The 27837-nt window shown below is 52.7% G+C and overlaps 2 protein-coding genes and 2 long non-coding RNA genes across 11 annotated transcripts; 2 read left to right on the forward strand and 2 right to left on the reverse strand.

Annotated features, from left to right (window-relative positions):
• Window positions 1-2305: 2305 nt before the first annotated feature.
• Window positions 2306-12160, forward strand: CRYBG2 (crystallin beta-gamma domain containing 2). Its single transcript, XM_015883199.3, has 19 exons — window positions 2306-2527; window positions 4906-7073; window positions 7609-7656; window positions 7736-7854; window positions 8077-8233; window positions 8307-8446; window positions 8519-8645; window positions 8722-8885; window positions 9011-9137; window positions 9254-9396; window positions 9479-9605; window positions 9699-9731; window positions 9846-9958; window positions 10069-10198; window positions 10356-10495; window positions 10581-10704; window positions 11027-11185; window positions 11532-11691; window positions 11779-12160. Exons 2-19 carry the CDS (start codon window positions 4941-4943, stop codon window positions 11865-11867), a joined length of 4233 nt encoding a protein of 1410 aa, XP_015738685.2. The 5' UTR covers window positions 2306-2527; window positions 4906-4940; the 3' UTR covers window positions 11868-12160.
• Window positions 12161-13410: 1250 nt separating this feature from the next.
• LOC107323801 (uncharacterized) lies at window positions 13411-15119 on the reverse strand. Its single transcript, XR_001559347.3, has 2 exons — window positions 15017-15119; window positions 13411-13700 (listed from the first exon to the last, which is right to left on the reverse strand). It is a non-coding gene; the product is annotated as an uncharacterized LOC107323801 (long non-coding RNA).
• Window positions 15120-16777: 1658 nt separating this feature from the next.
• Window positions 16778-27754, forward strand: UBXN11 (UBX domain protein 11). Of its 7 annotated transcripts, XM_032448931.2 has the most exons (13): window positions 16778-16874; window positions 17637-17715; window positions 17824-17924; window positions 18696-18750; window positions 19717-19790; window positions 20274-20385; window positions 21723-21940; window positions 22611-22688; window positions 23948-24068; window positions 24890-24990; window positions 25209-25276; window positions 25906-26052; window positions 26593-26899. In XM_032448931.2, exons 3-13 carry the CDS (start codon window positions 17841-17843, stop codon window positions 26756-26758), a joined length of 1224 nt encoding a protein of 407 aa, XP_032304822.2. In that variant the 5' UTR covers window positions 16778-16874; window positions 17637-17715; window positions 17824-17840; the 3' UTR covers window positions 26759-26899. The 7 variants fall into 7 exon arrangements, with proteins under 7 accessions (XP_032304822.2, XP_085374138.1, XP_015739075.2 ...); XM_015883589.3 differs by lacking the exon at window positions 16778-16874 and having other exon boundaries at window positions 17580-17715; XM_015883591.3 differs by lacking the exon at window positions 16778-16874 and having other exon boundaries at window positions 17580-17715; window positions 23978-24068.
• Window positions 19412-27129, reverse strand: LOC146758120 (uncharacterized). 2 transcript variants are annotated; one of them, XR_014935132.1, is made up of 3 exons: window positions 26874-27129; window positions 21051-21122; window positions 19412-19914 (listed from the first exon to the last, which is right to left on the reverse strand). It is a non-coding gene; the product is annotated as an uncharacterized LOC146758120 (long non-coding RNA). The 2 variants fall into 2 exon arrangements; XR_014935133.1 differs by lacking the exon at window positions 26874-27129 and adding an exon at window positions 21703-21826 and having other exon boundaries at window positions 19652-19914.
• Window positions 27755-27837: the final 83 nt, after the last annotated feature.

Genomic DNA, 27837 nt, shown 5'->3' on the forward strand with positions numbered 1-27837 from the left:
CAGTGCCAGGCACCACTGTGCCACCCACAACACTGGGTCCCAGCCCCACAGGATGAGGCCCAGGGAGCTGTGTGAAACCAGCTGTATGGGGTACAGATGTGGCAATCATGGGATTGGTGTCCTTTCGGTGTTGTGGGTCAGGTCAGTGGCTGGCCCCAATGGTTGTTTTATGGTGTCAGCCCCCAGTGTTGGCAGCACCAATGTGTGATGATCAGAAAGGTACAGAGGCATTATCTGAGTCCACTCTGGGGTGAATCAAGCTATCCTCCTGCACATCCCATTGGGCTTAGACCTCCTGGCTGCATATACAGAGACCACACTGCCACCTCTCTCCGCATCAGCACAGCTCCATTTGGGTGCTGATAACCATTGTGTGGCCAACTCACCCCAATTCTTCCTGCTTTCCGTTGGGGAACCTGAGAAAAATCAGAGATCCCAGAGATGATGCTTGCCACCATGGCATGGTCCCCAGCCATCCTGGTGCCACCCACCTCCCTTCTCCCGGCTTTGTGTACATGCCGCTGACCTTTGACTATGAAGCAATCAATAACAGAGGTTATGGTGCTGCTCCTCCCCCTTGGCCAGTGCCCCTAATGAGCTCCGCTATGATTGAGGGACTGTCAGGTAACTCCCATTGGTGGTGACATAGGGATGTATCAACCAGCTTGTCACACAGGTGTGCTCCCATGGATGCCCTACATGGGAATCCCATCATTCCAAAAACGCTCCCTTGGCATCAGTATAGTCTGATGGAAGGGTGAACAGTGCTTGCTCAGGGCGTGCCATGGTGCCATGCTTCCCTACTTTTTGGGTAGGGTGGGAGGGGCACACAGTTATGGAACTAGAGTGAGGGATCCTGCCCAGGTCCATGGGCTCCACTTTGCACCCCAGCTCCCTTTGAAAAAAGCCCCAGGGTAGCTCTGATTGATTGCCTACAGAGCAGGGATTGATCAGGATTTCAGCCCCATACATATTCCTGCTCTCTGATAAAAGGAAATCAATAGTTGAAAGAGATGGTCCTCTGATGTGGCTCCTCCAGAGGCAGCAGCAGCCTCCAGCAGGCCAGAGCAAGCCCTGTCCTTGCCTCCTAAATGGCAAAGGGGGTTCTCCTCCTCCTCCTTCTCCTTCTCCTCCTCCTCCTCCAGGTGCTACCCCACAAGCCCATTCACAGCCCATCACCTCTAAGTCCCATGGCTGCTGCAGGCACTGCCCTATGCTCAGCCCCTTCCTTAGCGCAGAGATCTGGAAAGTCATTGCAGGTGCGGCTGGGCTTTAGATCAGCCCAGATGGCCGCTCTTTCTTCCCCTTCTTGTATCCCTTCTCCATCTGTGCCTCAGCTTCCTTACCTGTGAAATGTGACTTGTGTCCGGGATTTTCTCCTGGCTGCTTTCATTTCCTGCACCCTGAGCTTGTGCTGTGCCACCACCACAGTGCCATGGGGACGCAGCTCCTCCCATCTCCCCCTGCTGTGGAGCTGGGGAAGGCAGCTGGCATTATTCCTGTAGTTTTATTCACTAACAATTCCTTCCTTTGTAACAGTGCTGCCCCTATCCCGGGGCCCTGTTTGCTCTCCAAATACCGAAGCTGATCTCCTCCAGAAGCTCCAGAGCAGCACCAACCTTTGCTCCTGTGCTGGGGATCCCATCCTGGACCCCACACCGTGGCTTTCCCAGGGGTTTCACAACCCTGCAATGGGGCAGACAACAGCAGGGCAGAGTCCAGCTCGAACTGACAAAGTGTCAGAGGGTGGAGGACAGTAGAACTGTGAGCTCCTCAGACCCCATCCTGAAACCACTGGCTGAGGTGCGGGAAGTCCCGACGTCCCCAGGATGGTGGCCTCACGCACTGAGCCAGCAGTGATTCGTGGGGTGGTTGCCTGGGGCGAGGCTGGGGAGCCAAGGGTGGGGTGAGGAGCCAGGGCAGGTGCCATTGCCCCGAGCTTTTCTAGGACAGTGCAGCTTACACCCCAGGCCATGTCTTCTGTGCTGGCCCAGGGCCACCGTGATCACCGGGAGGCAGCGGAGTATTTACGGCACAGGGACGATGGATGTCCATCGTGATCACCCAGTCCCTTTGCGTGCCAAGCGCTTTGAGTCCTCGCAATGAATTAAGCTGTGACAATAGCTCCGGGACACCCGGTGTCGTTGGGGACGGACCCAGTGGTGGGAGGAGGCAGTGGATGGAACAAAGGTCTCACCAAGGTGGCCCGGTAGGGCTCTGGGGGCTCCACCAACCCAGACGGGCCGGTCCCCCAACCGGCGCTGCTGAGCCTCAGGAAATGGAGGAGCTGGGTTGCTGGGGAACCAGCCCGACCGGCTCCCCGGCTGTCAGCACCTGAGGAATGCCAAACCTCCGCTCGCCAGGGCTGGGTGCTCACCGAGGACTGGGTGTTCGCCGGGTGACTCTGCCGGTCCGCCCAGCCACGGCGTGCCGGTGCAGGGAGCAGCACCCCGAGCCCTGCGCAGTGCCTTCGGTGCGTTCGGTCAGTGCGGTGCCCAGCCGGCGCGGCAGGACCCTCGGGCGGCAGGTATGTGGGGTGTGGGTTGGGACCCGCGGATGCTGTGGGGGCCGGAATCTGTAGGGCACCTGCTGCCACTCAGGGCTGTGCTCATATCCGTTTGCCAGTGCTGCCGTTTTTTCCCCGGTGAACTGATGTCGGCACTGGTTGGCTTGCAGAGCCCGTTTCTGCCACTCTCGTCTCCAACTCCTTCAGGCTTTTAACCCTATTCCCACCCCAAAGCACATCCTCACTCCCACTGAGGGCAAATAAGTGCTGACCCATCCCCAGTGACCTTGTGGCTAGCAGATAGTGGGGTCCCTGACCACCCACATCCCCTCCTCCCTGCAGGGCACGTGGCTGCGGGAACACCAGGTAACAAAAGGAGAAATGGAAATAGTCCTGTCCTAATTATTAGTCCTGATCTGTGCAGCAGCTGCCCAAACCAAATTCTTGATTTTCCCAGAGGCATCAGGTCTGCTCTTACCCACAGACACTGGGAACATCCCAGTGTGTCTGCAGGGCCAGATTTCCCCATGGCCACCAGCTCAAAGCCAGCCACAGGTTGCTGCCACCCAGCCCTTGGTCCCCTCATTACATCTCAGGCATCTTGATCAGGTTTCAGGAGCCCCAGTCAGGCTGCTTAGAGACCCTTATGAATAGCAGGAGCCAACAATTAGCTGAGCGGGTTTGTTTGGGTGGGACAGGTGATTAATTGCTGTACTGGGTGCCCGTTGCAACAATACATCTGGGTTTCATTGCAGCGTGTCCTGGCGTGCTGGGACGGCCACATCCTCACCTGCCTCCATCTGGGGTGCTGGTGCTAGGCAGGGCTGCAGGGCATGGAGGTAGTGTGCACTCCATACCCCCAGCACATACATGGGCGCCAGAGCCAGCTGTGGCCCTATGGACCCAGCTGTGGCCCTGTGGATCCAGATGTAGCTTTGCTGATGCAGATGTATGGCCCGGCTGGAGCTCTTCCTAGCATCCAGCCCTGCTAGCTGTCCCAGACATGGTCTCATCGCCTACTGCAAAATGATACCAACCCTTCCTATATAGACCAGAAAGACCTGCCAGGCTGGGGCACATGGTGGGTGGGCAGGACCCAACATTCCCATGCCATCCCAAAAACACTGTGGTGGATGTGATGGGGTTAGGAAGGGTCCAGCCCCAGATGAACCCCACAGTGGGGAACACCCAGTGCTGACTCCAGGGATGGGGGAGGTGACCCAATAAGAGAAATCCATTTTTCATCTACAAGGAATTAGCCCAAAGAGCCTTCCCCATCCCCAGCCAAGAAAGTGCTAAATTTTACCACTCTTCAGGCCATACCCAAGTCCCGACCCCTCCTGCTGCCCCTGCAGCCCACCAGTTGCAGCTGGTGTTCAGGTTGATGACACCAAACAGTCCCTAGTTGGGAGATGCTTCTGGCTCACTCACCCGCAGCTGCTTCGTCAGCTGCTTTCTATATCCCAAACACAGCAATAAAACCTTTCTGGGGCAGTCACGCAGCCCTGCATGGCGTCACTCTGCCAGCCGCAGCCTCGGGGTGCCCATGTCCTCACTAGCAGCAGGGAAGACAGGCACAGGGTGCTGGGTGACTGCTCTGATCAGGGTGCAAGCAGTGGGTAATTAATGCAGCTCATTTTCTTGCGCCAATGGGACCTCAGATGTGGATGGAGCAATCCCATCATTGCTGAGCAATAATTGCTGTGATCAAGGGAAGATGCTGCTGGCCCCAACCTCCTGCAAAACCCCTGGGTGCTGTGGCACAGCCCTGCTGAGGGCCTTTCACCTCATGGAGCTGTTTCCCTGTTATTTTTTGGGCTCGTTTGTTTGCTGTCTTTGCTGACTCGGTGCAGTCCTGCACCCTCCTGACTCATCCTGTTGCTTGAGGCACATTACAGCACAGCCAGATCCTGCCCAGGTGGTAGAGTGCTGGGAGTGCAGGCATTTTATTGCACGGCATTTTGTTGCATTGCATTTTGTTGCATTGCATTTCATTGCACTGCATTTCATTGCACTGCATTTCATTTTAACGCATTGCATTGCATGCCATTGTATTTCTTATGTTTCATGTAGTTGTATTGCATTTCGTTGCATTTCACTGCACTGTGCTTCATATCATGTCATGCCATTGCATTGCATTTCATACTGTGTTGTTACATGGCATTGAATTTAATTGCATTGAATTTTATTGATTTACAATGAAGAGATGATGGTGCCCTGGGTCATGCATGTATGAGCATCCCAATAGGTGCTCTAAGGAAACAGAAAGTTACCATTTGTGTGCTTGAGACCCTCCAAAATGTTCTAAGGGACCGTGGAGGGGTGGAGCAGAGTCCAAAGGGATGGGATCAAAGTTTGGGGTCTCAGCTCAGATGGATTCCTGGTGCCTCTCCCTGCAGCTCCACCAGCCCCGCTGTGTGGTGGCGGGGACTGCATGGATCATCCGTTCCAGCACAGTGTGGCGAAGGGCTTCATCTCCAGTGCTGAGCTGAGCATGAAGCAAACGGCAGCACCCAGACCTGAGAGCCGATCCCGCTTCCAGAAAGTCTCACTGGTGTCACGGCAGGTGGAGCACACGGCAGGAGGGGGGAGGCGGGATGGCAGCCCCTCCCGTGTCTCCCTGCTGCTGCAGGCCTGGGAGAGGGAGATTGTGGAGAAGACATCGGGGCCGAGCACGGTGACGCAGCAGAGATGTTCATCCTCTATCAGCACCCTGAAGGACTTCGCAGCGCATGGCCCCGTCTTCTCACAGGTCTTTTCACCACGGCGGCGGGAGGAGAAGCGGGAGGATGACACAGTGCCTGCACCCCGAGATGTCCCTGTGCACCGCGAGAGCTACATGCATGGTGCGCTGCTCCCCACTGTGCCCTGCTGTCAGCACTCAACCCGCGACCCAAAGCCCAGGGCTAGGCACGTCACTGTGCTGCGAGAGGGCAGGGAGGCAGAGGAGGGCAGGAAAACCCAAAATGGTGTGTGCAAAGCCACTACTGTGTCCTCATTGCATCAGAGAGGCTGTAAGCTGGATGGCAGTGGCATCACCAAGATCACAGCACGTGGCAAAAGCACCCTGGATACCAGGGAATCCTCCAGGGAGAAGTGTTCAACGCCAGATGAATCCGTGCCCAATGCAGCACCAAGAGGCAGAGACAAACCCCGGGACCTGCGAACCAGTAAAAACAGTGACCAGTGTCCTCTGGCAGATCAGTCTGGAGTGGTAGGAGGAGGTGTAATGCATAGGAATAGCTCTATTTCAGCCACACAGCCCAGGACAGAGAGCTCTGAGGAAGCTGGTGGTACCTCCAAAAACATCTCCATGGAAGCAAACAGTGGCCCTGAGCCGTTACCTGGAGCACAAGCATCTCCAAAGGACACAGAAGTTAAGATGCAGGAGAGTGAGATGGTGGAGAATAACCAGGGTGTGGCCCAAGGTACCCAGAGCATCGCTGAGCCTCCCACAGAGAGCACTGCAGAACTCCAATCTGAGAGCACTGCAAAGATCCCACCTGAGAGCATTCCAAAACCCCAACCTGAGAGTGTCCAAAAACCCCAACCTGAGAGTATCCCTAGACCCCAATCTGAGAGCATCCCAAAACCTCAACCTGAGGGTGTCCCCAGATCCCAACCTGAGAGTGTCCCCAGATCCCAATCTGAGAGCATCCCCAAACCCCAACCTGAGGGCGTCCCCAAACCCCAACCTGAGAGCACCCCAAAACCCCAACCTGAGGGTGTCCTCAATCCCCAACCTGAGAGCACCCAAAAATCTCAACCTGAGAGTGTCCCTAAACTTCAGTCTATGAGCATCTCAAAGCCCCAGACTGAGAGCATCCCAGAGCCTCCCCATGAGTCCCCAGACCCACCATCAGAAAGTTCCCCATATGAACCTGAGGAGGATCCTGAGCTGGTGGTGGACATGGAGATCTTTGTGGACACGCTGCGCAATATGGAGCCCTCAGAGATACGAAAGGCACCCAAGGTTCCCCGTCAGCCCTGGCCCTCAGTGCTGGGTCGCTGTGCACCACTGCCACCCATCCATGAGGACCTTGTGGCCCCACGCGCCCACATCTCACTGCCTGTTGCACTGCAGGAGCTGCTGGCGTGGGCGGGGAGGGGACAACGAGCTGAGACCCCCCCAAAGGGTACTGAGAGCCACGATGAGGAGGAGATCGAGAACCCCTACCTGAGCCCTGGGGAGAAGGCAATGAGGAGGGCTCAGAATGGCAATGGGGAGCTGGGTTCGCTCTTGGAGGGGTCGATGCAGGGCAGGGCCACGGGAGAGCACAGTATTCTGTTCCGAGGCAATGTCCTCAAAGGCATGGCACTGCTCTCTGACTTCCTGGAGCACCGTGCAGCTGCAGTGGATGAAGCCAAGCCCTACTCACGCCTGGACAACAGCATGCTTTACAGCCGCTTCGTAACCCCTGCCAGCAGCATCCACAATGGGGTCCCCAATGGTGTGGGTGCTGGTGACCACCCCAGCACTGAGATGGAAGCAGTAAGTCCTGACCACATCCCTCCTGTTCCTGAGGAGGCAGAGAGCATGGGTGCCCCATACCACACCGACACCCTGGTGAGTGCAGCTCTGGGGGTGCTGGGGCACACAGGAGGTGTCAGATCCAAACCCCCTGAGCATCTTCCCCTGCTTCCAGCCTACAGATGGTGTACTGCATTATGCTGTACTTCATAGCCCCCAGTATGATGGGAGGGTGCTGGGATGGATGATGGGAGGGTATCAGCATGGGCAATGAGAGAGGGTACTGGGATGGGAAGGTGTTGGGCTGGTGATAGGAGGGTTTTGGGATGGGTATTGGGAAGGTACCAGAATGAGCACTATGAAGCTACCAGTATAGGTAATGAGAGGGTAATGGGAAGGGAAGGTGTAGGGCCAGGGATAGGAGGGTGTGGGGATGGGTGACAGAGGGCAGGGGCTGGGCAGAGGCTGTTCCAGGTCGTGCAGGAATGCTCAAGGTGTGGTTGCTCCGGGCGGTGGGAGGGATTTGCTGGCTGCAGACACAAGGCTTTGGCTGCTGCTCTGTTGGGCTGCAGCAATGGCTGGTGTGGCTGACATCCCTCTGCGCTCTTCATGTGTCCTTGGGTACAAACAGCAGGAGGAAAAGGAGGGCTCTGTGAAGATAAACACCAGACCTGGCAAGGTATGGGGCATGGGGCAGGGGCTGGGCAGGGCTGGCCCTGGGGTTGCAGTGCTGAGCACTCTGCTTTCACCCCAACCAGATCATCCTCTTCTCCGAGGCTGGCTTCGCAGGGCACAGACGGGACATTTGGGGTGATATCCCCGACGCTACATCCTGGGAGCTGTCACATAAAATCTCCATCAGGGTCATCCGTGGCGGGTATGGATCATGCAGGGACAAGGCTGGGGGCGGCTGGTGAGGAGGTTGTGTCACAAACCATGTTCATTGCCATGGGCAATGGCTATGACCCTGAGCCAGTACTGTGGTGGCGGGATGTCCCCACCCAACCCATGCTGCTGGAGGCTCCGTATGGCCACGTCCTGCACCCTGCCATTAGGCAGAACCTGGTAAGCACAGCAATGGGGAATTTCCTGCTGGCAGGTGGGTGATGTATGAGAAACCACGGTTCCATGGGCGCAAGTGTGTGCTGGCAGAGGGGGATGTGGAGATTGACAACCCCTGGATGGTGTATGGGCAGAGTGATGAGCCACATGGCAGTCGGCCCTTCCGCATCGGCTCCTTCAAGAGGGTGGTGAAGGTGAGCAGCTGGAAAATGGGGTGCAGAGCCCCCCCAGATTCAGCCACCCTTCATTCTGCTCTCCCCACACCAGGATTACCGCACGCCTGAGATCAGCTTGTTTGCTGAGGAGAATGGAGAAGGTGCCAGGCTTCAGTTCAGCGACTCGGCTGAGGACACCCGTGTGCAGGGCCAGTCACTCACTGCTTCCTCCATCATTGTGCACTCGGGACTGTGAGCAGGACAGGGTGTGGGGTGCTGCTGGCACAGGGTGGTCCCGGCCACCAACGAGCATTTCCTCCCTAGGTGGCTGGTTTACTCCAAGCCCTTCTTTGATGATGACCCCTATGTCCTGGAGCCAGGCGGATACCCCAACCTGAAGGCCTGGGGAGCAAAGGATCCATCCATCTGCTCCATGCATCCCATCAGGCTGGTGAGCACTGGCTTCTGGAGCACTGGTGCTGTATTCTGTATGAGCACATCACTTTGCTTCTCCTTCCATTTCCCAGGGCTGCCCGGTGGTGGAGCGTCCTGGTGAGCCACAAGTGCTGATCTACGAGGACATGGGCTTTCAGGGACACAGCTTCATCATCAGCCGGGATGTCTATGACTTGAAGTGCCTGCCCGAACTGCCACTGCCCACCGTGGGCTCAATGCGTGTGCTGGGTGGCTGGTGAGCAGGGAGGTCACCCCCAGGAGAGGTCTTGGGGGCTGTGGGACAGCAGCGAGGTGGCACATCTCAGAGATGTCCAACTGTGGGGATCTCAGTGCTTGTCTGATCTCAGTGTCTGCACGCAGCTGGGTTGGCTACGAGAAGGAGGGCTTCCGTGGTCACCAGTACCTGTTGGAAGAAGGAGAATACCACGACTGGCAGCAGTGGGGCGGCTACAGCAAGGAGCTGGTGTCCTTACGGCTCATAAGGACGGTGAGGGCATTGGGTGCCACCACCCCATGTGCCCATAATGTCATGTATTATGGAGAGCAGCTGTCCTCCAGTCTCTTTCACACAACAGACTGAGGGCTCGGGGTTTGTTCCTGCAGGATTTCTCTGACCCGGCGCTGGTGCTCTTTGAGGCTGTGGACTTTGAGGAGGGCCCTAGTGTAGAGCTGAGTGAGGCACTGCCTGACACGCAGCTGGCTGGCTATGGCACTGTCACACAGTCCATCCATGTGCTGAGTGGCGTGTGAGTATGGAACGTGGGACACAGGGACAGAAGGGACATAGGGATTGCCAAGCCTGAACCTGAGCTTGCATCCCCCTGGCAGGTGGGTGGCCTATGAGGGCCCCAACTTTTCAGGTGAGCAATACATCCTGGAGAAGGGAGTGTATCGCAACTGTGAGGACTGGGGGGCTACCAACTGCCACATCGCCTCGGCACAGCCCATCCTGCAGGTGGGTGAGCATGGATCCCCAAGAGCCCAGATCCCCCCTGCACATCCCATGGGTGGGTGAACTGGAAGCCAGCTCCACTCTGTTTGCTTGCAGGTTAAGGAGCACAACCTACACTTCGTCTCCAAGGTATAGAGTGGTGTGGGGAGGGGGACATGCTGATTTTGGTGTCATCACTCTTTGTGGGATGGTGACGGTGTTGCTTTGCCTGTTTCACTGAGCTGCTCCATGCTCCCTCGCCAGATCCTGCTCTTCTCAGAGCCTGACTTCCTGGGGGAACACCTCGCCTTTGAGGATGAGCAGAGTGCCCTGCCTTACAGCTTTGTGCCTCGCTCCTGCAGGGTCCATGGTGGCAGGTAGGGCACTGGGGCCTCAATTTTGGGGGGCAGAACATGGAGTTCTTGGGGACACTCACCCCCCATGATGGCTGCAATCAGTTCAAGCATGCTCTTCTGCTCCCCACCAGCTGGATCCTGTTTGACAGCCAGGCCTTCACTGGGGAGCAGCATGTGCTGTCCGAGGGCGAATATCCCACGCTGGGTGCCATGGGCTGCCTCTCCTCCACCACCATTCACTCCTTGAAGAAGGTCCCAGTGGTGAGTGCCCATCCAACATTGCTAGAGCAGAAGCCCTCAGAAGCCTCCTTTTTTCCTGCAGCGCTTGTTCTCCAGACCCAGAGCCCATCCACACACATGGGTGTTGGCTTCCCCCAGCTTTCCCCCCTTACACCTTCATATTTGCCCCCTCCCACAGTTCTTCTCAGAGCCCTCCATCTTCCTGCATGGCCTGGAGTGTTTTGAGGGGAAGGAGATTGAGCTGAACAATGAAGTGCGGAGTCTCCAGGCAGAGGGCTTCAACAACCATGTGCTATCAGTGCGTGTCAAAGGCGGCATGTAAGTGAGCCCAGCCCTGCTGTTCCCATCCCAGTTGGAGTCTGTCTGTGCACTGAGGCTGACCGCACTCTCCCCGTCTCCTCAGCTGGGTGCTGTGTGAGCATGGTGACTTCCGAGGTCGCCAGTGGCTGCTGGAGTGCACTGAGATCACCAACTGGCTGACCTACAGTGGGCTGCAGCACGTGGGGTCCCTCTACCCCATCCGCCAGGTAAGCACCCAGAGAGCCCCAAAACCAGCCCTGGTGCAATGGGGCTGGGGAAAGCGGCACGCTGCTGCCAGTGCTCACCTGTGAGAAGTGCCTCCAACCCACCATCAGCTCCGTGCTCCTCCCTGCAATTTGTCATGGTGAAATGCTCCCCACGAGCAAGCACCTTGCACAATGTCTTGGTATCACAGCCTGGCAAGCCATGCCGTGCCAGCTGTGAGTTGAGCCAGGGCCACAGCCATCACCCTGGCACTGCGGAGGCACGCACAGTGTGGTTCTTGGGTGCTGCAGAGATCCTGAGCAAAAAGGCCTTCTCTCCTTCCAGAGACGCATCTATTTCCGCATCAGGAGCAGGGAGCTGCAGCTCTACCTGTCTGTCCCTGATGATGTGGAGGACATGAAAGCGGGACGTGTGGTGGTCTCCAGCCTGAGCGAGCAGAGCAGCTCTGTCTGGTACTACGAGGATGGGCTGCTCAAAAACCAGGTGAAGGCTGCAGCTTGGAGCTTGGAGGGGACCTGGGAATGCCCCAGAGTGACCTTTTAGGTCTTCCACCAGTTTTTTTCCCAGGATAACCTCAGCCTTGTCACCAAAACCCATGATTCTCCCTTTTCCTGGTCTCTCCTGGAGACATGAATGCATTTCTGCCACACCCAAGGATTTTCTCACACCCATCATGCCCACCCCTCATTGTTTTCCTGTCTTCCCCATGTCCCATCACAGAACTGGATATTTCTGACGTGGAAACCTCCGAGCCCAATGCCCCCTGAGCCTCACAAGGGGGAGGCAACGGAGGGGATGGGGTTGACGTGTCCACCACCTCCCACTGCAGGTTGCCCCTGCCATGAGCCTGCAGGTCATTGGGCCAGCTGGAAAGGGAGCAAAGACCGTGCTGTGGTCTGAAACCAGGATGCCACGTCAGACCTGGAGCATTGATTCTCAGGGACGGATCCACAGCCAGATGTTTGAAGACATGATCCTCGATGTAAAGGGTGAGGCTGTGGTGCCAGCACAGGGGCTGCTGTCCCAGAGACCCCATGGAAATGGGGTGTCAGATGGGGCCATTCTCCTCTTTGCAGGCGGCCGATCATACGACCGGGACCATGCAGTCATTTGGGAGGTGGCTGAGGAACGACTCACACAGATCTGGGATGTACAGGTGCTATGAGCAGGGAGTGTGTGGCCCTGATGCCAACAAGTGTCACAGAGAAAGACAGGGACACCCTGCTGTGGTGGGAGCTACCTCCTGCCCCACTGTCCTGGCAGATGAAGGATGAAGGATGCCATGACCACCTCCATTGCCTACTGCCCTCCCAGAGCACCACAGCCACACGTGCTGCTGACCACTGTGGGATGCTCTGAGAGCAATGCAGCAGAGCCTTTTCCCTACCCCCTTCCCCTCTCTGAACTGTATTTATGTATGTGTGTAAGATACGGCCCCATTTGAGGGGGCCAGCCCTGCCTGGGTTTGCTCTCCTTGTCCTCCTCACTGAGCTGCGTGGTTCTCCTCACAGCACAGGGTCCGATCCTGCTCACCCAAGCAGGAACTTAGTGCCTTCTAGTGTCCAAGCACTGTGAGCATCTGAGCCCTTGGTTTTGAAAAGCAGCAAGCTGCACTCCTGAGATAGCAGTGTGTCTGGCTTTGGATGCTGCTGTAAGGGCAGGGGGCTATGGGTCCCTCTTTCCTGAGTGCAGCAGGATGAGATGCCCTGGGGAAGTGTCCTGGCGCTGCCAGACTGGGCTGGGCTGTACCAAAGGGATGGAGAACAACACAGCAAATCACCTGGGGCCCTTCAGATGGAGGGTGTTTAACCAGGGAATGCTCTGTCATGGAGAAACATAAAGGCATGTGGGAATCAGAGAGTGCTTAAGTGCTCCAGGATGTAATGGTTTCAGTCCCACATGAGGACAGAGATGGTCCTGGGCTGACGTCAGCACCCTGCTCTGCTCCATCTCTGGGACTGCCAAAATCCAGCATCGCCAACATGAGCCCAGCTGCACATCCCCACCGCAGCCCAGCTCCTTCTCCAGTCTCCAGGACAGAGCTGTCCTCCATTCAAGGAGGGCTCAGAGCAGGGCAGGAGCTGCCCAGGAACATGATGCAGAGCCAGAGTGTTTGCACTGGGGGATGCCCACACACCCAGACACCACGTGCTTCTGTGCTCGCTGCCAGGCAGAGCAGCACTCCTGGTTTGCTCAGCAGGTTGTGCTCAGCTCAGGGACATCACGTCATGCTGGAAGCAATCGGTTCCCAACCCTGCAGCAAAACCGGGCTGTTCTGGCGGCGACAGGCAGCACAACGCCTTCCCTACAGGCTTCTCCTGTAGACAGGACGCCTAAATCCTGACATCAGGCAGCTCCAGCCAGTGATTGCTCTGCCTGTTGGCGGCAGCCGTGCCCAAACACCTATGGCTGTGAAACACCCCGAGCTGCTGGGAGACTCATTGGGGCAGGAGGTCACAGAGCCACACGTAGCACAGGGACTGGAGCCCGGCAGGGCTGGGAGCACACACACGAGCGGCTGCGGCCTGGAGCCGGGCGAGCACAAAGCGCAGCCACACAACTGCCCACACACCCGCGGTCCGCCCGGCCTGCAGGGGGCGCTGTGCCTGCGCGCTGCGGTCAGGGCGCGGCTGCGGCCTCCCCGTAGGGCTGGGCGGGTCTCGGCCTCACCTCAGCGCCAGCCCCAAACGGCGCGAGAGATAAACACGTCAGAGCCTCCGCACTTTATTTCTCAGAGCTTCGCAGCGCGGGTTGTGCTTGGAGTTGGTCTTCCTGGAGGCTGCAGGGACATGGGGACAAGGAGCTGGCTGGGCCCGGTGGTGGAGCTCCGTGGCAGGGGGATGCCGGCCTGCAGGGGGTCTCGGAGCCCAGCTCAGCACAGCCGCAGGAGGAAGGCTGCAGCCAGCCCCAGAACGAGGGGCAGGAAGGCCGGGCTGCCGCACCGTGGGTCTTGTATCCCATCTGTCACGGTGTTGTTTTCCCCCGCCTGCCCGAAGTGCTGGAAAAGCAAAGAAAACGGTGATAGCTGCAAAGTGAGGCACAGAGGGGTGGGATCTCCCCATCTTGTAGTGCTGTGCGGTCTCCTCAGGCCCCACGTGCAGGCAGAGCTGGGGGCTTCTGGGTTTTCCCACTGCAAGGAAGCAAAGCGGGTGCTCCCTCACGCTGCCACCCCATAGTGAGGCAGGGGCTTTTAGAAATAGCATGCGGGGAAGCAGAAGGGAGGGGCTGCCTCTGAGGAAGTGGCTGGGGATGTGGGGCCTGTGAGCCCAGTGCTGGAGGATGTGGGGTGCAGAGACAGAGCTGGGAAGGTCCCTGGTGGAACCAAAGTTGGGGGTTGCAAGGGGCACTGCAGTCGTTACGTGAAGCGGCAATGCAATGGTGGAAGTTTAGGGCAATTTCCTTCCCTCTCTGAGGAGCTCCTTCTGAATTAAGGCATTTGCTTGAGCACCTCCCGCCACAGCTGTGCAGAACCACTTTCTTTGTAGTTCAGTGCTCCTCGACCTCACAGCTTCCCTCTGGAGCTGTAGCGGTGATTAGGAAGGGGATGTGCTCCGTTTTGCAGGCACTCTTTTTAGCTGTGAAGGTTTGCTGTCACAGAGTGTGGTGCTGAAACGTAAATGCATCCCATAGGACCTGCAGCATGTCACAACTGTGTGCTATTTGAGAGCGACACCAGCTCACACAGATCTGGCCTCATTACCAACATACAACAGAAAGAAAGAAAATCAACCTAAGAGCTGCTATGAGGAACATCACCCTCCCCAGATGTCTTTACCCTCTTTCAAGCAGCAGCCCCCACCCAAGAGATAACTGCTATCTGCGCGCATGGTGATGGAACACTTAAAGGAGCCTCCCAGCAGTAAAAAGACAACACGAAAGGGGAAAGGGACGATCGGAACCCCATGGCTGTGCCCAGTGTCCCTACAGCCACATTCAGCAACCCTGAAGCAGGCAGCAGGGATAGGGAGTGAGCCAGCAAGCAAAGGAGAAGCTGCGTGATGCGGGGGAGAGCTGAGAAATGGCGAGGTTATGGATACACGTAATACTCTTGAGCCAAAAAAAAAAAACAAACAAACCCTCAAACATTTTAAAAAATATATAATCAAATAAAAAAAGCAACACATGGAAGTATTTAAACATTGCAGCCTGCAGTGCAAAGCTCCTTTTAGGACAAGCAGGGTTAAAGGAAAACAAATTGCTCCGGTTCCCAGCTGAAGGCTTCCACCAGTTGGATCCCAGACCCCTGACAACTGTCACACCCCAGGGATGGCTCTGGCTGCTGCTGTGCTGCTCAAGCAGTGGGATTTCTCTTACCAAGCAGAGGGCGAGAAGGGCAGACAGGAGGAGCAGCTGGGCACACTGGAGGGGCTGCATGGTCTGAGCTCAGTGCGCAGCTTACTGCAACGCTTCCTCATCTGCTCACGGTGATTGCTATCAGAGCCTTTAACGTGCAGCCGTGGCCCCATCTCACCAATCACACTTTCCTTCCTTGTGCTGCTGCTGCAGAGCACAACCCATCACCCAGAAGGGACACAAGAATTGGATCCATGGTAAAGCACCACTGCAGGCACTGCTGATGCTGCAGGGTGGGGATGATGCCCTGAGCAGGACATCCCAGCCACTGTCTCCAGTAAAGGCAGCGAGCCCCTCGCACTCCTGTTTCCAACACCATGTAGCTCTCCCTACCCTGTGTAGGGCCAGCACCAATTACAGGTTCAAACCCTCCACTTCAGCAGGAGGCTCCGCAAACGCTGCACCATGTAACGAGCCTCCTGTGCTGTGATGGAGGATGGGAGCTAAGTCCAAGCCACAAGCGTGGCAGGGTGTTCTCATGCTCATTGCAGGGTGTTCTCATGCTCATTGCAGGGTGTTCTCATGCTCATTGCAGGGTGTTCTCATGCACATTGCAGGATGTTCTCATGCTCATTGCAGGGTGTTCTCATGCACATTGCAGGGTGGTCTCATGCACATTGCAGGGTGTTCTCATGCACATTGCAGGGTGTTCTCATGCATATTGCAGGGTGGTCTCATGCACATTGCAGGGTGTTCTCATGCTCATTGCAGGGTGGTCTCATGCACATTGCAGATGGCAGCAGTGCTTCCTTTGGCCCCGGCAGTGCTTGCAGCACGTTGCAGAGCTGCACCACGCTCCTGCCAGCAAACAGCAGGAGACAGAAGGGGCTATTTTAGGGCAGGTTGAGATGAGCAAAGCTCCACCTGTTGTTGTGGCTTTCATTTCTGTAATGCTCCGCACTCAGCCCCGTGTGGCAGCGCAGCAGGTTGGATGCTCAGCACTGCAGCTTCTGTTTCCCCCCACACAGTGCAATGCAGGCAGCCCGATGGCTTCTATGCTGCTTTCTCAACCAGCCACGTCCCGCTCTTGCATCTTTCTGTGCCTATATTCCAATGTATCGATATCCCAACAGATAAACTCCCATCCCTCCTTGTTTTCCTCACGTTTCCTTATGGTACACATGAAATAAGAGGATATTCGTTCCCATTTGTGCTGTTTTTGCCCTGGGTGCTGCTGTTCCTGTTTGTTGGGGTGGCTGTTTCTCCTCTCTCTCATGTCACACTCTGTGGAGCTCGTTCCCGCTTCATTACGCTCCACTTTTAACAGGTAAGAAGCGATACTCGCGCTCTGCCGCGGTGCACGCCGGGACTTGTAGTCATCGCCCGGCCGCCCCGTTCCATGTGACCGCGGCTCAGCCAATCACAGCGTCCAGGCATCGCCGTGGCAACCTGAGGTAAACAAGATGGCGGTGGTGGCGCTGAGAGGGGGGTGAGGCGGCCTGAGGGCTCCACACAGAGCAAAGCCGACAGGCCGCGGGTCTGGCCTTTATTTCAAGTCCCGTTGTGGTGGGGGGCCCTCAGGATGCTCTCTGGCCTTCGGGAGCGTTCGTGGCCAGGTGGATGCGTTAGGCCATTTCTTCACCGTGCCTTGCCCGAAGGCACACGGCGTAGGGGTGAGAAAGAGCTGCAGAGTTGGAGCCCTTCTGGAAAGGCTTTTCCTTTATATCTTAGGAAACTCGCCCATCCAGCAGCCCCTCCCTGCCCCAAGCTAACAAACTAATCTTCGTTTTTTATATATCCCCTCCTCACCATTTTGCATTAAAGGGCTGAGCTGAGCTGTTTGCCTCTGCTGGTGCTTCTCACCATCCTACATCTTGTGGTGAGTGCAGCTCTTCTTCCTACGTGTCTGCGATCAGATAATGGAGGGTTTTGACATCCTCAACAACCCCCAGAGTCCATTAGAGCCTCATTTTGTTTTACAGCTCCACTTTAGGCCTATTAGATTAACAGCACAGAAGCCTCTGCTCTCAGTGACATTTCCTGTTTCTGCTGCTCCCAGATGCTGTACTTTCTGTTAAAGCAGCTCAGTGGTACTTTCTGCCTTGCTGTGTGGCACAGGATGTTCTGTACTGGCATCACAGTCACTTTCTGCCAGCCCCATTTTGTGTTCACTCTTCACTGCTGCTGAGATTTTACTTTCAGTTCTGTGCCATAACAAATACCCTCACCCACTCATTATTTTGAGTGCTTCTGGGAGTGAATAGCCTGGGGCCACTCTGCTTTCTCCTTCCCTCACTGTAACACCTAAATTTCTTTACCTGTTTTTGGAGAAGTCATATGCAAAATACTGACCTTTGTCAATTCTTTCATATTCTTTGTGCCTCTTCACAGGTGACACAGCCTGTCCCCTAGGGCAAGGAACCCAGTGCAAGGCAGTCTTCCCTTGCAGGGACAGCACTAAAAAGGAATATATGACATCACAAAGTGTCTTAAGTTGGAAGAGACCTTAAAGATCATCGAGTTCACCACTTCACAGTCTCTCAAAGATAAGGGGGTTCTTGACCATCATACTCTCGCAGTGAGAGTCTGGTGGACTCAATACCCCAGGCTAATTTGTGTTGTCTCTTCCTCACATACACAGCACGCTGCCAGGGACCACCTCCCTACCAAGAGCTCTCAAAGATAAGAGCTGAAGGATTTCCACCCCACACCCATCAAAGGTATCCTCTTTTTACCTGCTCTGATAGAACTGTGGGTTCCCTTATGGTGTAGATAAGCCTCAAATATGAATTGCCTTTCTAGAGGTGATGTTGTATTTGTGCTTTCAGGTACAGTTCTCACTGACATGGAGCTCATGTCATCCATGATGCAAAAAATCAGTCTGCTGGAGCAAAAAATAGAGAAACAAACACAAGAAATCCAACTGAAGGTAAAAGTCCTGGCCCTTACCAGGCCTGTTCTGTGTCCTGCTTTAGCTTTTCAAGCCAGGGTAATGATACACCTACTTAGACACAGTCTGGGCTAGAACAAGTTAATCCATAGCCTGCTCAGTTAATTAGACAGGTTATCCTTTGTAAAACAGCAGAGCAGTCGTACCTGCCCTTGATATAGAAGAATTAACTTCCCTTACTGCTCTGATCCTTCTGTGACTTTACGAGGAAATGACTCTCAGCATCCTTTCTCTAATATCTATTTGCCTTCAGACTCTTTTTTTTTTTTTTTTTTTTTTTTTTGCATTCTGAAAATATAACAAAGCAACCAGTGGCTTAGACAAGTCATCTTAGAACAGGTGTCTTTGTAAATCTGTTGAGAATAAATACTGTTTAGTTTAGAATAAATAGCAGTGGGTTGGGGTTTTTTTGGTGGTTTTGTCTTGTTTTCTAACAGATGGTGACAGATGCTGGTCTGCTCTCAAGATCAGCCACTAACAGGTCTAAGTATGAGCAGCATTCTCATGCAGATGGAAGGGAGAGATAGGTTAGCAGTGCCCCCAGTCTAATACTGAAGCAGTGTATTACATCACGCCCCTCTGCTAAGTCATGAATTAAGACATTTGTGAGGCCATTCTAACCCTTATTTTGCCTATGTGAGAGAGTATGTGCAGCACTGCCTCACCCAACCAGGACTAATTATGCAGACTGCATCGAGGTCCTGAAAGCAGAGGATCTTAACAATTTCATTACTCAATCTGATCTTGAAGGACAGGAAGATTGCTGAACTTGAAGAGAAGATAAAGACTCTTCAGAAAGGAGAAGGTAACAATTGTTTGACCCTTGGCACCTTGTTCCTACCCATGGGAGAGTTACAGGTTTCCTGGTACTGCAGCAGAGCAGACTTGGAGACCTTCCCCCTCAGCAGTCTGTGCCTTAAAAGCCTATGAGCCTCTTCTGAGGGTGGTAACAGCTGCACACACAGTGCTGTTTGCCAAAGTAGATCCTCACTTCATCAGTTGCTCTGCTTTTCTGGTGAAGCATTAGACATTATTTCCTGACCTATTTTCTGAGTCTTAATAAGTTTCCATGAGCACAGAACAACCACAAGCCTGAGGATGGCCAGGGAAAAAAAAAAAAAAAAGGAAAAGAGAAAAAAAACCCCAAACAATATTCACCACAGAGTGCAAATAGGCTGGAAAAAAACCAAACCAAACTGAACCAAAACCAAACAGAGCAACTCATAGCTAAGCAAAACCAAAAACTGACTTGCAGCCTCAAACAGCACTTACAGGTCCAGGCTCACTCATCTTGCAAGGCAACCTAACGCTAAAATAAGCTCAGCTTAAGTGAGTCACTGAAACTCTTCTGCTCAATTCCTTGGAATCCCCTGCCGAACCCAGACACATTTCCTGTCATGGCTGAACTACTTTGTTAGTGTAAAGCTGTGCTGCATCTCTGTTTCCTGAGTGAAGAACACGAAGAAGCCTGTCAAACCACAGTTGTATTTTTTGTACCTCATCATACACTGTGCCAGCTATGAAGCTTAGTTGTTTGGATCCAGCCTAGGTGGACATCTGCTGATTTTTGAATAGGTCTCTTAGAACCAAGCCAAGCAATACTCACTGTACAACAGTGAACAGCACCACTCACATCAGCTTCCTGTAGCATGAAACTTCAGCAGTGCTTTACAGGCTTGAGTTTACTGGTGGTGCAGAAAGACTGCTGGGGCATCCACGCTCTGTGACTTCTTTAAGGCTATGCAGAATAAAAGCAGATCTTCCCTCTCAGATGCTCCTGACTCATCCACTGAGGATCTGGAAAGGAGGTGCCTTCAGCTGCAGACTCAGGTCTGGGAGATGGAGGTGAGATACCCACTTTACTTGCTCCAAGCCATTTGCACCTTCACTTTGAGACTGTTGCAATCCCAGACTGCCTGGTTCTTTTCAAGCTGCCATTGTGATAACTGCAAATCCTCTCTTTGCTCCTCTGAAAGGAAAGAACAGGTTGAATGTGAACTACAGGGTAATATACTATTTTATACACAGATATTTAAGCCTGCTGCAAGCATCATCACTTTGATTTACAGGGTTGTGGAAATAACCTATGCAGCTACTAGACTCTTGGGAGATTACTGTATCACTACAGATAGTTTAATCCTTCCTCCTTTTCGCCTGCTTCTAGTAGAGCAGCCACTTCTACTGCTAGTGAGTTGGCAGACCACCACTGCTGAGACAAACCTTGCTCACCTCCACTTCTGCTTCTCTCTATTGTAGCCAAGCACTGTCAGGCCTCTGTCTAGTTTCCAGCTCTGGTCTACAACACTGACTTGTCCTTTCCTGTTACAGCAGTTTCTAAATGACTATGGTCTGATCTGGGTTGGAGACAGACACGAAGAGCCGGAAGACTTAGAGTCACTCAGAGATGAAGAGCTGCTGGCAAAGAGGATCTGGAAGCCAGGTAAAGCATCAGTGCTCTTTGCTAAAGCAGCCATCCTAGCTCCGGCTGCATGCTTAGGGAAGGTATGATACTTAGAGTAGATAAGCAGGTCATCAGAATCTGTGATCCTGTTCTGAGGTCTTCATGTCAGTCCATCTTGGGGTTAGAGACATGGATCAATTTAACAGGAGCTGGGACAGGCAGAGCACTGGTATTCTGTGTGCACCTATATTTTATAAACTTCATCTGGGGAAAAAGGAGAGATCCTGGTGGCCCAGCCGTTTGCAGGAATACCTTCATGGCAGCTGCTTCCTGAAGAATTCACATACCCTGATTGCTTTAAAAACACTGACGTAAAATGGGTGGAAAACAGAACCAGATGCTTTGTGTATTTAGTAGCCATAGCAACTTACACATATTGTCTGGCTCCATCAGAGTATTGTTTGCCTTTCCTCCCAGCCACCATGTGAATGGTTTAACTGGGACCTGATTGCACTGTATGGGGTCCAAGCATTTTTGGCAAAGTGGTAACAGAGGAAAAAAAAAAGAATACTACTCAGGCTATATAACGTGCTACTAACAAACAACTGTGCAAATATTAGCTTGTTAATCAAATCCCGTGGGTGAAGGAAGGAAGAAGACATAAAAAGCAGTAGAAATATTTTCATACTTTTCATATTGCTTACCCTTTTTAGGGGAGATTTCTTTCCTCTCATTTAAAGCTTTTTTTTCCTCCACCTTTATCAAATCTCAGAAAGCTGGAACAGAAAAACCAAAGGCTTTACCCTCAGTTTTATTTTCTCATTTCATTCTGCTGTCCCACTGTAATGCATTCACTGCTTTGCCCTACTACCCTCCTCAAACACCCTCTGAGAGTCCCAGCGAGAGAGAAATAAAACTGCTTTAGTGAGAAACGCGGGTGGCTCAGAGCATGCAGCCACACTGACATTTCTTCAGCAAATCTCCGGTCCATTTAGCCAATTTAGATTACTCATTCTTCTCTATGCATTTTGCAGCACCACGTTAAGGGACAAGACTTAAGAAATTACAACCAACACCAAGTTGCCAAACAGCTGGCTGTACCTTTGCTGGCAGCTGCTGTGCTCACATGTAGGTGAAGGCTGTTTTTCTGTTACCATGCCCTTGCAGTTTTACACACACCCATGTAGATCTGGCAGCCCTTAGCCACAGCAGGATTGTTGCACCACGCTTTGCAAAGGAAAAAGGTGACACACAAAAGGCAGCAATGACAGCCCCAAAGTATTGGGATGCAGGAGCTCCTCAGACACAACCACACAGAGATAAAAATGCTCAGCTGGCGTCTCCTTCCCCCCATACCTCTGCTCTTTCTGCCACAGGTGAGGCAGTTGTTTCCAAACATCAGGTTGATTTTGATTTAATCTTGGAAAACGTGAAGGGTTTGAACATGTTGGTTGGAGACAGCATCTCTCACGTTGAGCACACGCCGGGGGGAGCTCGGCTGAAGCAGACAGAGCCCCTCTCTCTGACACTCTATCAGAACGGGATCATCATGTCAGACGGACCCTTTCGCTCCTATGAGGAACTGTCTGCTCAGGTACGAAAAGGTTTGTGCAGGAGTCAGACGTGGAGCCACCCTGCTGTGATTCACTGCGTATCAGCAAAGGGAGCTTAGAAGAACAGGGCCAGTGAGTTCATCTCAGTCCCCAAAATGAGCAGCTAACGAGACCTCCAGCCTTCACATCCCACTGTCCTGTGCTGTTCTGCAGCACAGTTGGAGAAGTCACAGTGCAAGCTGCTGCCATTCACAATAAGTCTCCCTCCAACCCTGATGGAGTAGATGGAGCTGCAGTATTAAACACCGGCAGCAAAATCTTGTGGCTTTTTTTTTTTTCCCCCAGTTGTTTGGAAACAGGAATGTTGAGGCACTAACAGGCTGAGTCCTGTTCTTAGCCAACAGAATGTTTATCAATCAGGTGATAGGCGCTTTATGTATAAAAATACATATATAAAAACCAAACCTTAAACCTGTCCCCAGCACAGTTTTAAAAATCAACTGAGTAACAATTTTCTTTTCTTTTTTTTTGTATTATTATTATTTTTTTTTTTTTATGAGAGGGGGAGTCTGGGTGCAGTCTTCTTTTTTTTTTTTTTTTTGCACAGCAGAAATAATATAAACAGAAGCAGCCCAGAATGTAAATATTAGTCATCAGATAAGTAGAAATTCAGAGGTATGGCCATGAATGAGCTGTCATTTTTCATTTCAGCAATGCCTGCAGGATATTGTGGATGGCTATTTCCCTTCAGAGTTGCAGACACGCTACCCAGATGGTGTCCCTCTGCAGGTAAGCAGTGCAAAGCTCTGCTCTCATGGGGTTTTTGGAAGAAATGACTCTCTTATTTCCCAATAAAATTGTTCAGATTTCTTTCACCAAGCTGCATGTCCCCTTTAGCAATCTCCAGTTCAGGTTTCTGAACACAGCATACGAGCAGCAAAGTGCTGTGTATGTGTGTATGCAAGTGGTGAGGAACACACCTGCCTGAGCTGTTACAGGATGTAAGCGAGTAGTTGTGCATTAGGGCTGAGCAGTTTCTCTGCCTGCTTGAATCTTGGCTTGGATCAAGACTTGTGAGAGCACAAATAGGCTTTGCAGAAGATAAGTGGTGTATGCAGCACCTGAAGGAGCTGTGCAACAGCAACATCTCAACTAGTTCTCTTGGAAGAGATTCTAAAAACAGATTGGAGAACTATACCTCACAGAGTTTAATTGGCAGTAATTTAAATGGGTTTGGCCACTTTTTGGGTCCTATTTCTTTCTAATTTTTCAGGAATGGCAAAAAGCCAAAGCCACATTTTCAGACTGAGGGCCTCAGAGGACTCTGATTTAGATCTTTGAGTGCCTCTGAAACACAAGCAGGCAAAGGCAGAGGGGTGCACCTGCCACCACCAAGAAGAAAGCAGGGCACATCTGTACAAAGTGGTCAGAGCAGTGTGAGCAGGTAGGGGTGGCAGTTGAAAAAGCAGATGGAAGGGGAGGGACTGTGCAGGGCTCTTGCATATGTGGTTGCCTATAGCCAGCTTATTGCCAACTACATCTACAGGCCACAGGACAGTGCTAAAGCCCAGGAAGAATGACTGAACCTCTTTATGCAGTTTTTTCCCACTGCTGGGGGCCTCAGTCTGGCACTGTCAGTTTGTTGAAGCCATCCATCAGATCCCACTGCAACTTCTGTGGTGCAGCATGAGTGACAGTAAATCCCTCTCCACTCCCAAACAGCTGCTTTCACATCATGGAGAGCACTTTCAATCATGGAAACAGGCAAAAGAAAGGTCAGGCCTGCACACATTTCTTACAGCTACTGGAAAGGGTGTCCAGTGTCTGTTTAGACAGTGAACTACAGTGAGGCCTGTATAGTCCAGGATCTAGCAGGATTTACATTGTTAGAGAGCCTAGAGGAACTGGAGATTTGGGTTTGGACAGCTGGAGCAGCTCCACAAGGAAATGCCTCAGTTTCATTTGGGATTTACTGCTCTAGATTGCTGTAGTTTATTATTTTCTGATACAGTGAGCCTTGCTTATAGAAATCAGCCTTAATCCAACAGGTCACTGACAAAAGAGATGTGGTATTTCAGGAGAGAGACCTTCCTGGGAGTTTTCCTGGCCGTGGCCAACTTGTTGGCCATTCAAAACTAAGCAAGGTAGAGGAACCCACCGAGATTCCAGGTAAGTTCCTATGCCTATCTCGAAAATGCATCACCCAAAGAGAAGAACTGAAATCTCACTGGGGCAGTCTAGCTATCAAGAAGTGAATGTGTGGGGCCTCAAAGAGGAAGGCAACGCTTCTGGGTCAAAGTTTCACCTTTCTCAGTATCAGGGGATACCAAGGAAACCACGTATTCTTTGGATGAGGTCAGGCCTTGTATTTCCTCATTTTGTTTCTGGGTTCTAGCAGCCTGCAAGAGCAAAGCTGAGATACCGTGACTGGCTGCAGAGCCAAATGTGGTCAGTCAGGTAGGCAGAAAACAGTAGATCTATGCATGCATAACTAAACAACCTGTACACATGCACTGCCCTCAGCATCATCTTCATATTTATATACATCAATTCTCTTGCTTATCTCAGGGACATTTACAAGCAGAGAAGCTCCCTTTATCCACATGAGAAAAAAAAAAATAGCTGCCCAGCAACACCACACCAAAAGGAACCACCACAATTGCAATATGAGCAATTTTCCAAGCATGTAAGAACTGCCACAGTATCAGATCTTCCTGTTGGCAGCAGAGATAACAAGGTTTCTTCCTGTTGCGCATTGCAGGTGTGAGCTGCACAGTTGCTCACTAGTTACACTGGCATTCATGACATTAGTGGGCCAGAAAGCGGGACAAGCTGCAGCTGGGGAGCAGGAGCCAGCATCCACATGGCCAGAAAAGGGTAGAGCTCTCTCTCTGCCAGATGTTCTGCTCCCTATTCACTAAATCAGTTTATTCTGAGGGAGAACTCTGTACATGTACGATCTTTTTGACATATTCCCTCTTCTCTGGCAGGTCCCAAATCCTTTCTGGAGCAGTTTTGGAACAAATATCCTAAGTCATCAAGGCACAGTGAAGTGATGGCCACCCGAGACACAGTGGGAGCAATGCAGCAGGTATGGGTGCACCCAAACAACACCCCAAGGAGCAGGCTGGCATGGTTCCTCAGGCTCAGTGCTCTGCATACAACCACACCTCCTCCTTGCATCATCCTCTTCCCCAAATGCTCCATCAGAGCGTACATGCAGCATTTTGGCACCTGCTCCAGGTCTTGTCCTGCTCCAGTTTGTCTCTGGGTGAAACAGGTGGTGATACTCACCTGGTTTGGTTGCAGGGCTCTGATGGGGTGCAGAGCAGCAAAGAGATCGTGGTGTGGACACCCAGGCTGCCTGCCCTGCAGAGGTATGGGGTACCTACATCCCTGTCCATCAGCTCTCCCTCCTGTTTCAGGTTGTTTTTTTCCAGGGGGCTCTGCCCATTGATCTTAAACCTTGGGAATAACCAGGGAAAAAAAAAAAAAAAAAAAAAAAGCTAATTTTTTTGGGGAAAACCTGCCACCCTTTCCATCTCTAACAAAATTTCCATGGTTCAGTGTAACTTATGGCAGTGAAATACTTTTCCTGACAACAAGGCAAGGCCTAAGAACTTAAAGCCACTTGAAGCTGTTTGCTAAATGGAAGAATCCCTCCAGGAAACTGATGTGCAAGTGAGAGGTGACATAAACAGCACAATTTCACTCAGTCTTCTGGACAAGATAAGTCCCAAATAGCTAATGAAAAAATCCCAAGCAGATTATTTTTAATCAAAAAGTAGGGCACAGATCTTACCAGACAACCCTGAACTAAAATAATAAAGCAAAAAAAGGTCAGCAGTCCTCTTCTCAAGGCAGTTTTAAGCAGTGAAAGCAAAGTGGCAGCTGGGTCTGGGAGCCAGGCTAAGCCTTGCTCATCTTAAGCACATTCCCAGATGTTTAGATGACCCCAGCACATTAGAGCCCTCACTCCTTCACTGAGACACTTTCTGACCTCTAGGTTAGAGACAGCTGAAGGGGCTGAAGCTTCTGCTCCTGAAGTCTGCACTCTCCGCATCAAATCTGAAAGTGGGGAGCAGACGTATGTCATAAAGATGCTGTTCTCAGAGACAATAGGAGACCTGCGCCAACACCTTGCCCACGCCAGGTAGGACTCCTGCCCTCCACCCTGTTCCATCCAGCTCCAGGGGAGGTTTTGCTGCTGCTCAGGGCTTGGAGCAGAGCAACCCGCACTGAGCGGGGCTGGGTCCTGGCCACTGCTGCTTTGGCTCCTCTTGACACCAGAGCTGCTCTCCAGCTGGCAGGGATTTGCTCAGAGCACCTAACATACATCTTTGACAAAAAGCTCACACGTTACAAGAGATGCCTTTCATCCTCTTAAAACTAACAGTTCCATATGGCTGGGGGGATCTTTTCAGTCTTCACCCATAACAGGCTGTAGCCCTTGCCTCTATCCAAGCCCATGCTGAGCTCACTTCTGCTGGGCTCACTTCTCCTTCCCACTGCAGCTGTGGAGCCTGAAATGGCAGCTCTGCGCAGTTTGGGCAGGAAGCCTTTTCTTCTGCTTGGCCTGCACTTGCCTCTCCAGAGTCTGCTCTTAAGTAACTGCAATTGGATGAGCCGCAGCATTTCTGCAAAATCCTGGGGGATGTTGTGCATAAGAAAAGATTGTGCTGTTCTTTCCTAGGGGTGGAGATTCCGACTCATATGAGATCATCAGTACCTTTCCCCAGAGGGTATACTCGGACAACTCCAGGAGCCTGCAGGAATGTGAGCTGATCCCCAATGCCTCCTTGCTGCTGCGGAGAAGAGACCCCTCCCCACCAGAGGGGACGGGGCTGCAAACAGCCTAGCAGCAGCTCTGCAGGAGGAAGGAGCTACCTTGCACTGCTGGCTGAGCTACAACATCCCCTCGGCTGGGAAGAGAGCAGAGTTGTCTTTCCAGATCTAGTTTCATTGCGCTGTTACCTGGTATGGAGTGCAAGGTTCCTTCTTCGGTCTCTCCCTTCAGCTGAGTGCCACGTGCCAGCCCCAGTGTTCTGCTGTCTCCTGGGTGGATGGTTGCTGTTCCCCAGGGCAGGTGGGCTGCTCTCACAGGGATTGCTGTGAGCACAAGGCAGAGGCCCTGGTTTCTCACCTCTGCTGGAGGTTATATCAGCTGATCTCTGCTCAGGGAAGGCTGCCAGCTTTGCATTGGTACCAGGGCAGTTGCTTAGCTGGACTCAGGGATTCTCTACAGCAGCAGATATCTGGGCAAGACAGACACACAGCAAGGGTCAGCCTATTTTCCATGGAGCTGCTGCCCAGAGATTTCAACTGCATCTATAGCAGAAAAAAAACAGGCTCAGTAATATGGTCTTGAGCAACGGCCTTGGGCCATTTCAATACTGGGACTGAGCCAGCCTCCTTCCAGCCAGGAGATCCTGCTGCTGGGTTTCCTGGACGTGAGCAGCTCCTTTCCTTGGACAGCCCCCATCTGCAGAGGGCCTGAGGCTTGCAGCCACACAGAGCCAAACCTGCTGCGACTTCAAAGCTGCTGCCTTCCTCCCTCCCAGCCCGCTGCTCTGCTGCAACAGGACACCGTGTCATTAGAGAAGAGCATAATCCCTTTGCTCCTTCTCTGCTGAACCCTGACAGTAAAGCATCTTCCTCTCCTGTAGGCTGGAGCCACGCTCTGCAGGCCCCATTCCACACACATCCTTCCCATTTCAGCTCTGACAATTTCCCACTTCACTCCCAGCTGAGAACACTCCCCCGTGTGCAAGGCAGCGCCTTCTGGCAGCTCCCTTTTAGCAGAAGCCCAACACGCGCTGTCACCCAGCCCTCAGTAAAGGCTCCTGATAAAAACATTTCTTTAGTTGCAGTTTCCACTTTGATGAAGTTTCAAAGGAGCCGCCAGATACAGAAACGGGGCAGGAAGGTCTGAGCGCTT

This window comes from Coturnix japonica, chromosome 17 (assembly GCF_054131305.1).
Source record: "Coturnix japonica strain WE chromosome 17, WE-NBRP24, whole genome shotgun sequence".
In the NCBI taxonomy this organism is placed as follows: domain Eukaryota; kingdom Metazoa; phylum Chordata; class Aves; order Galliformes; family Phasianidae; genus Coturnix; species Coturnix japonica.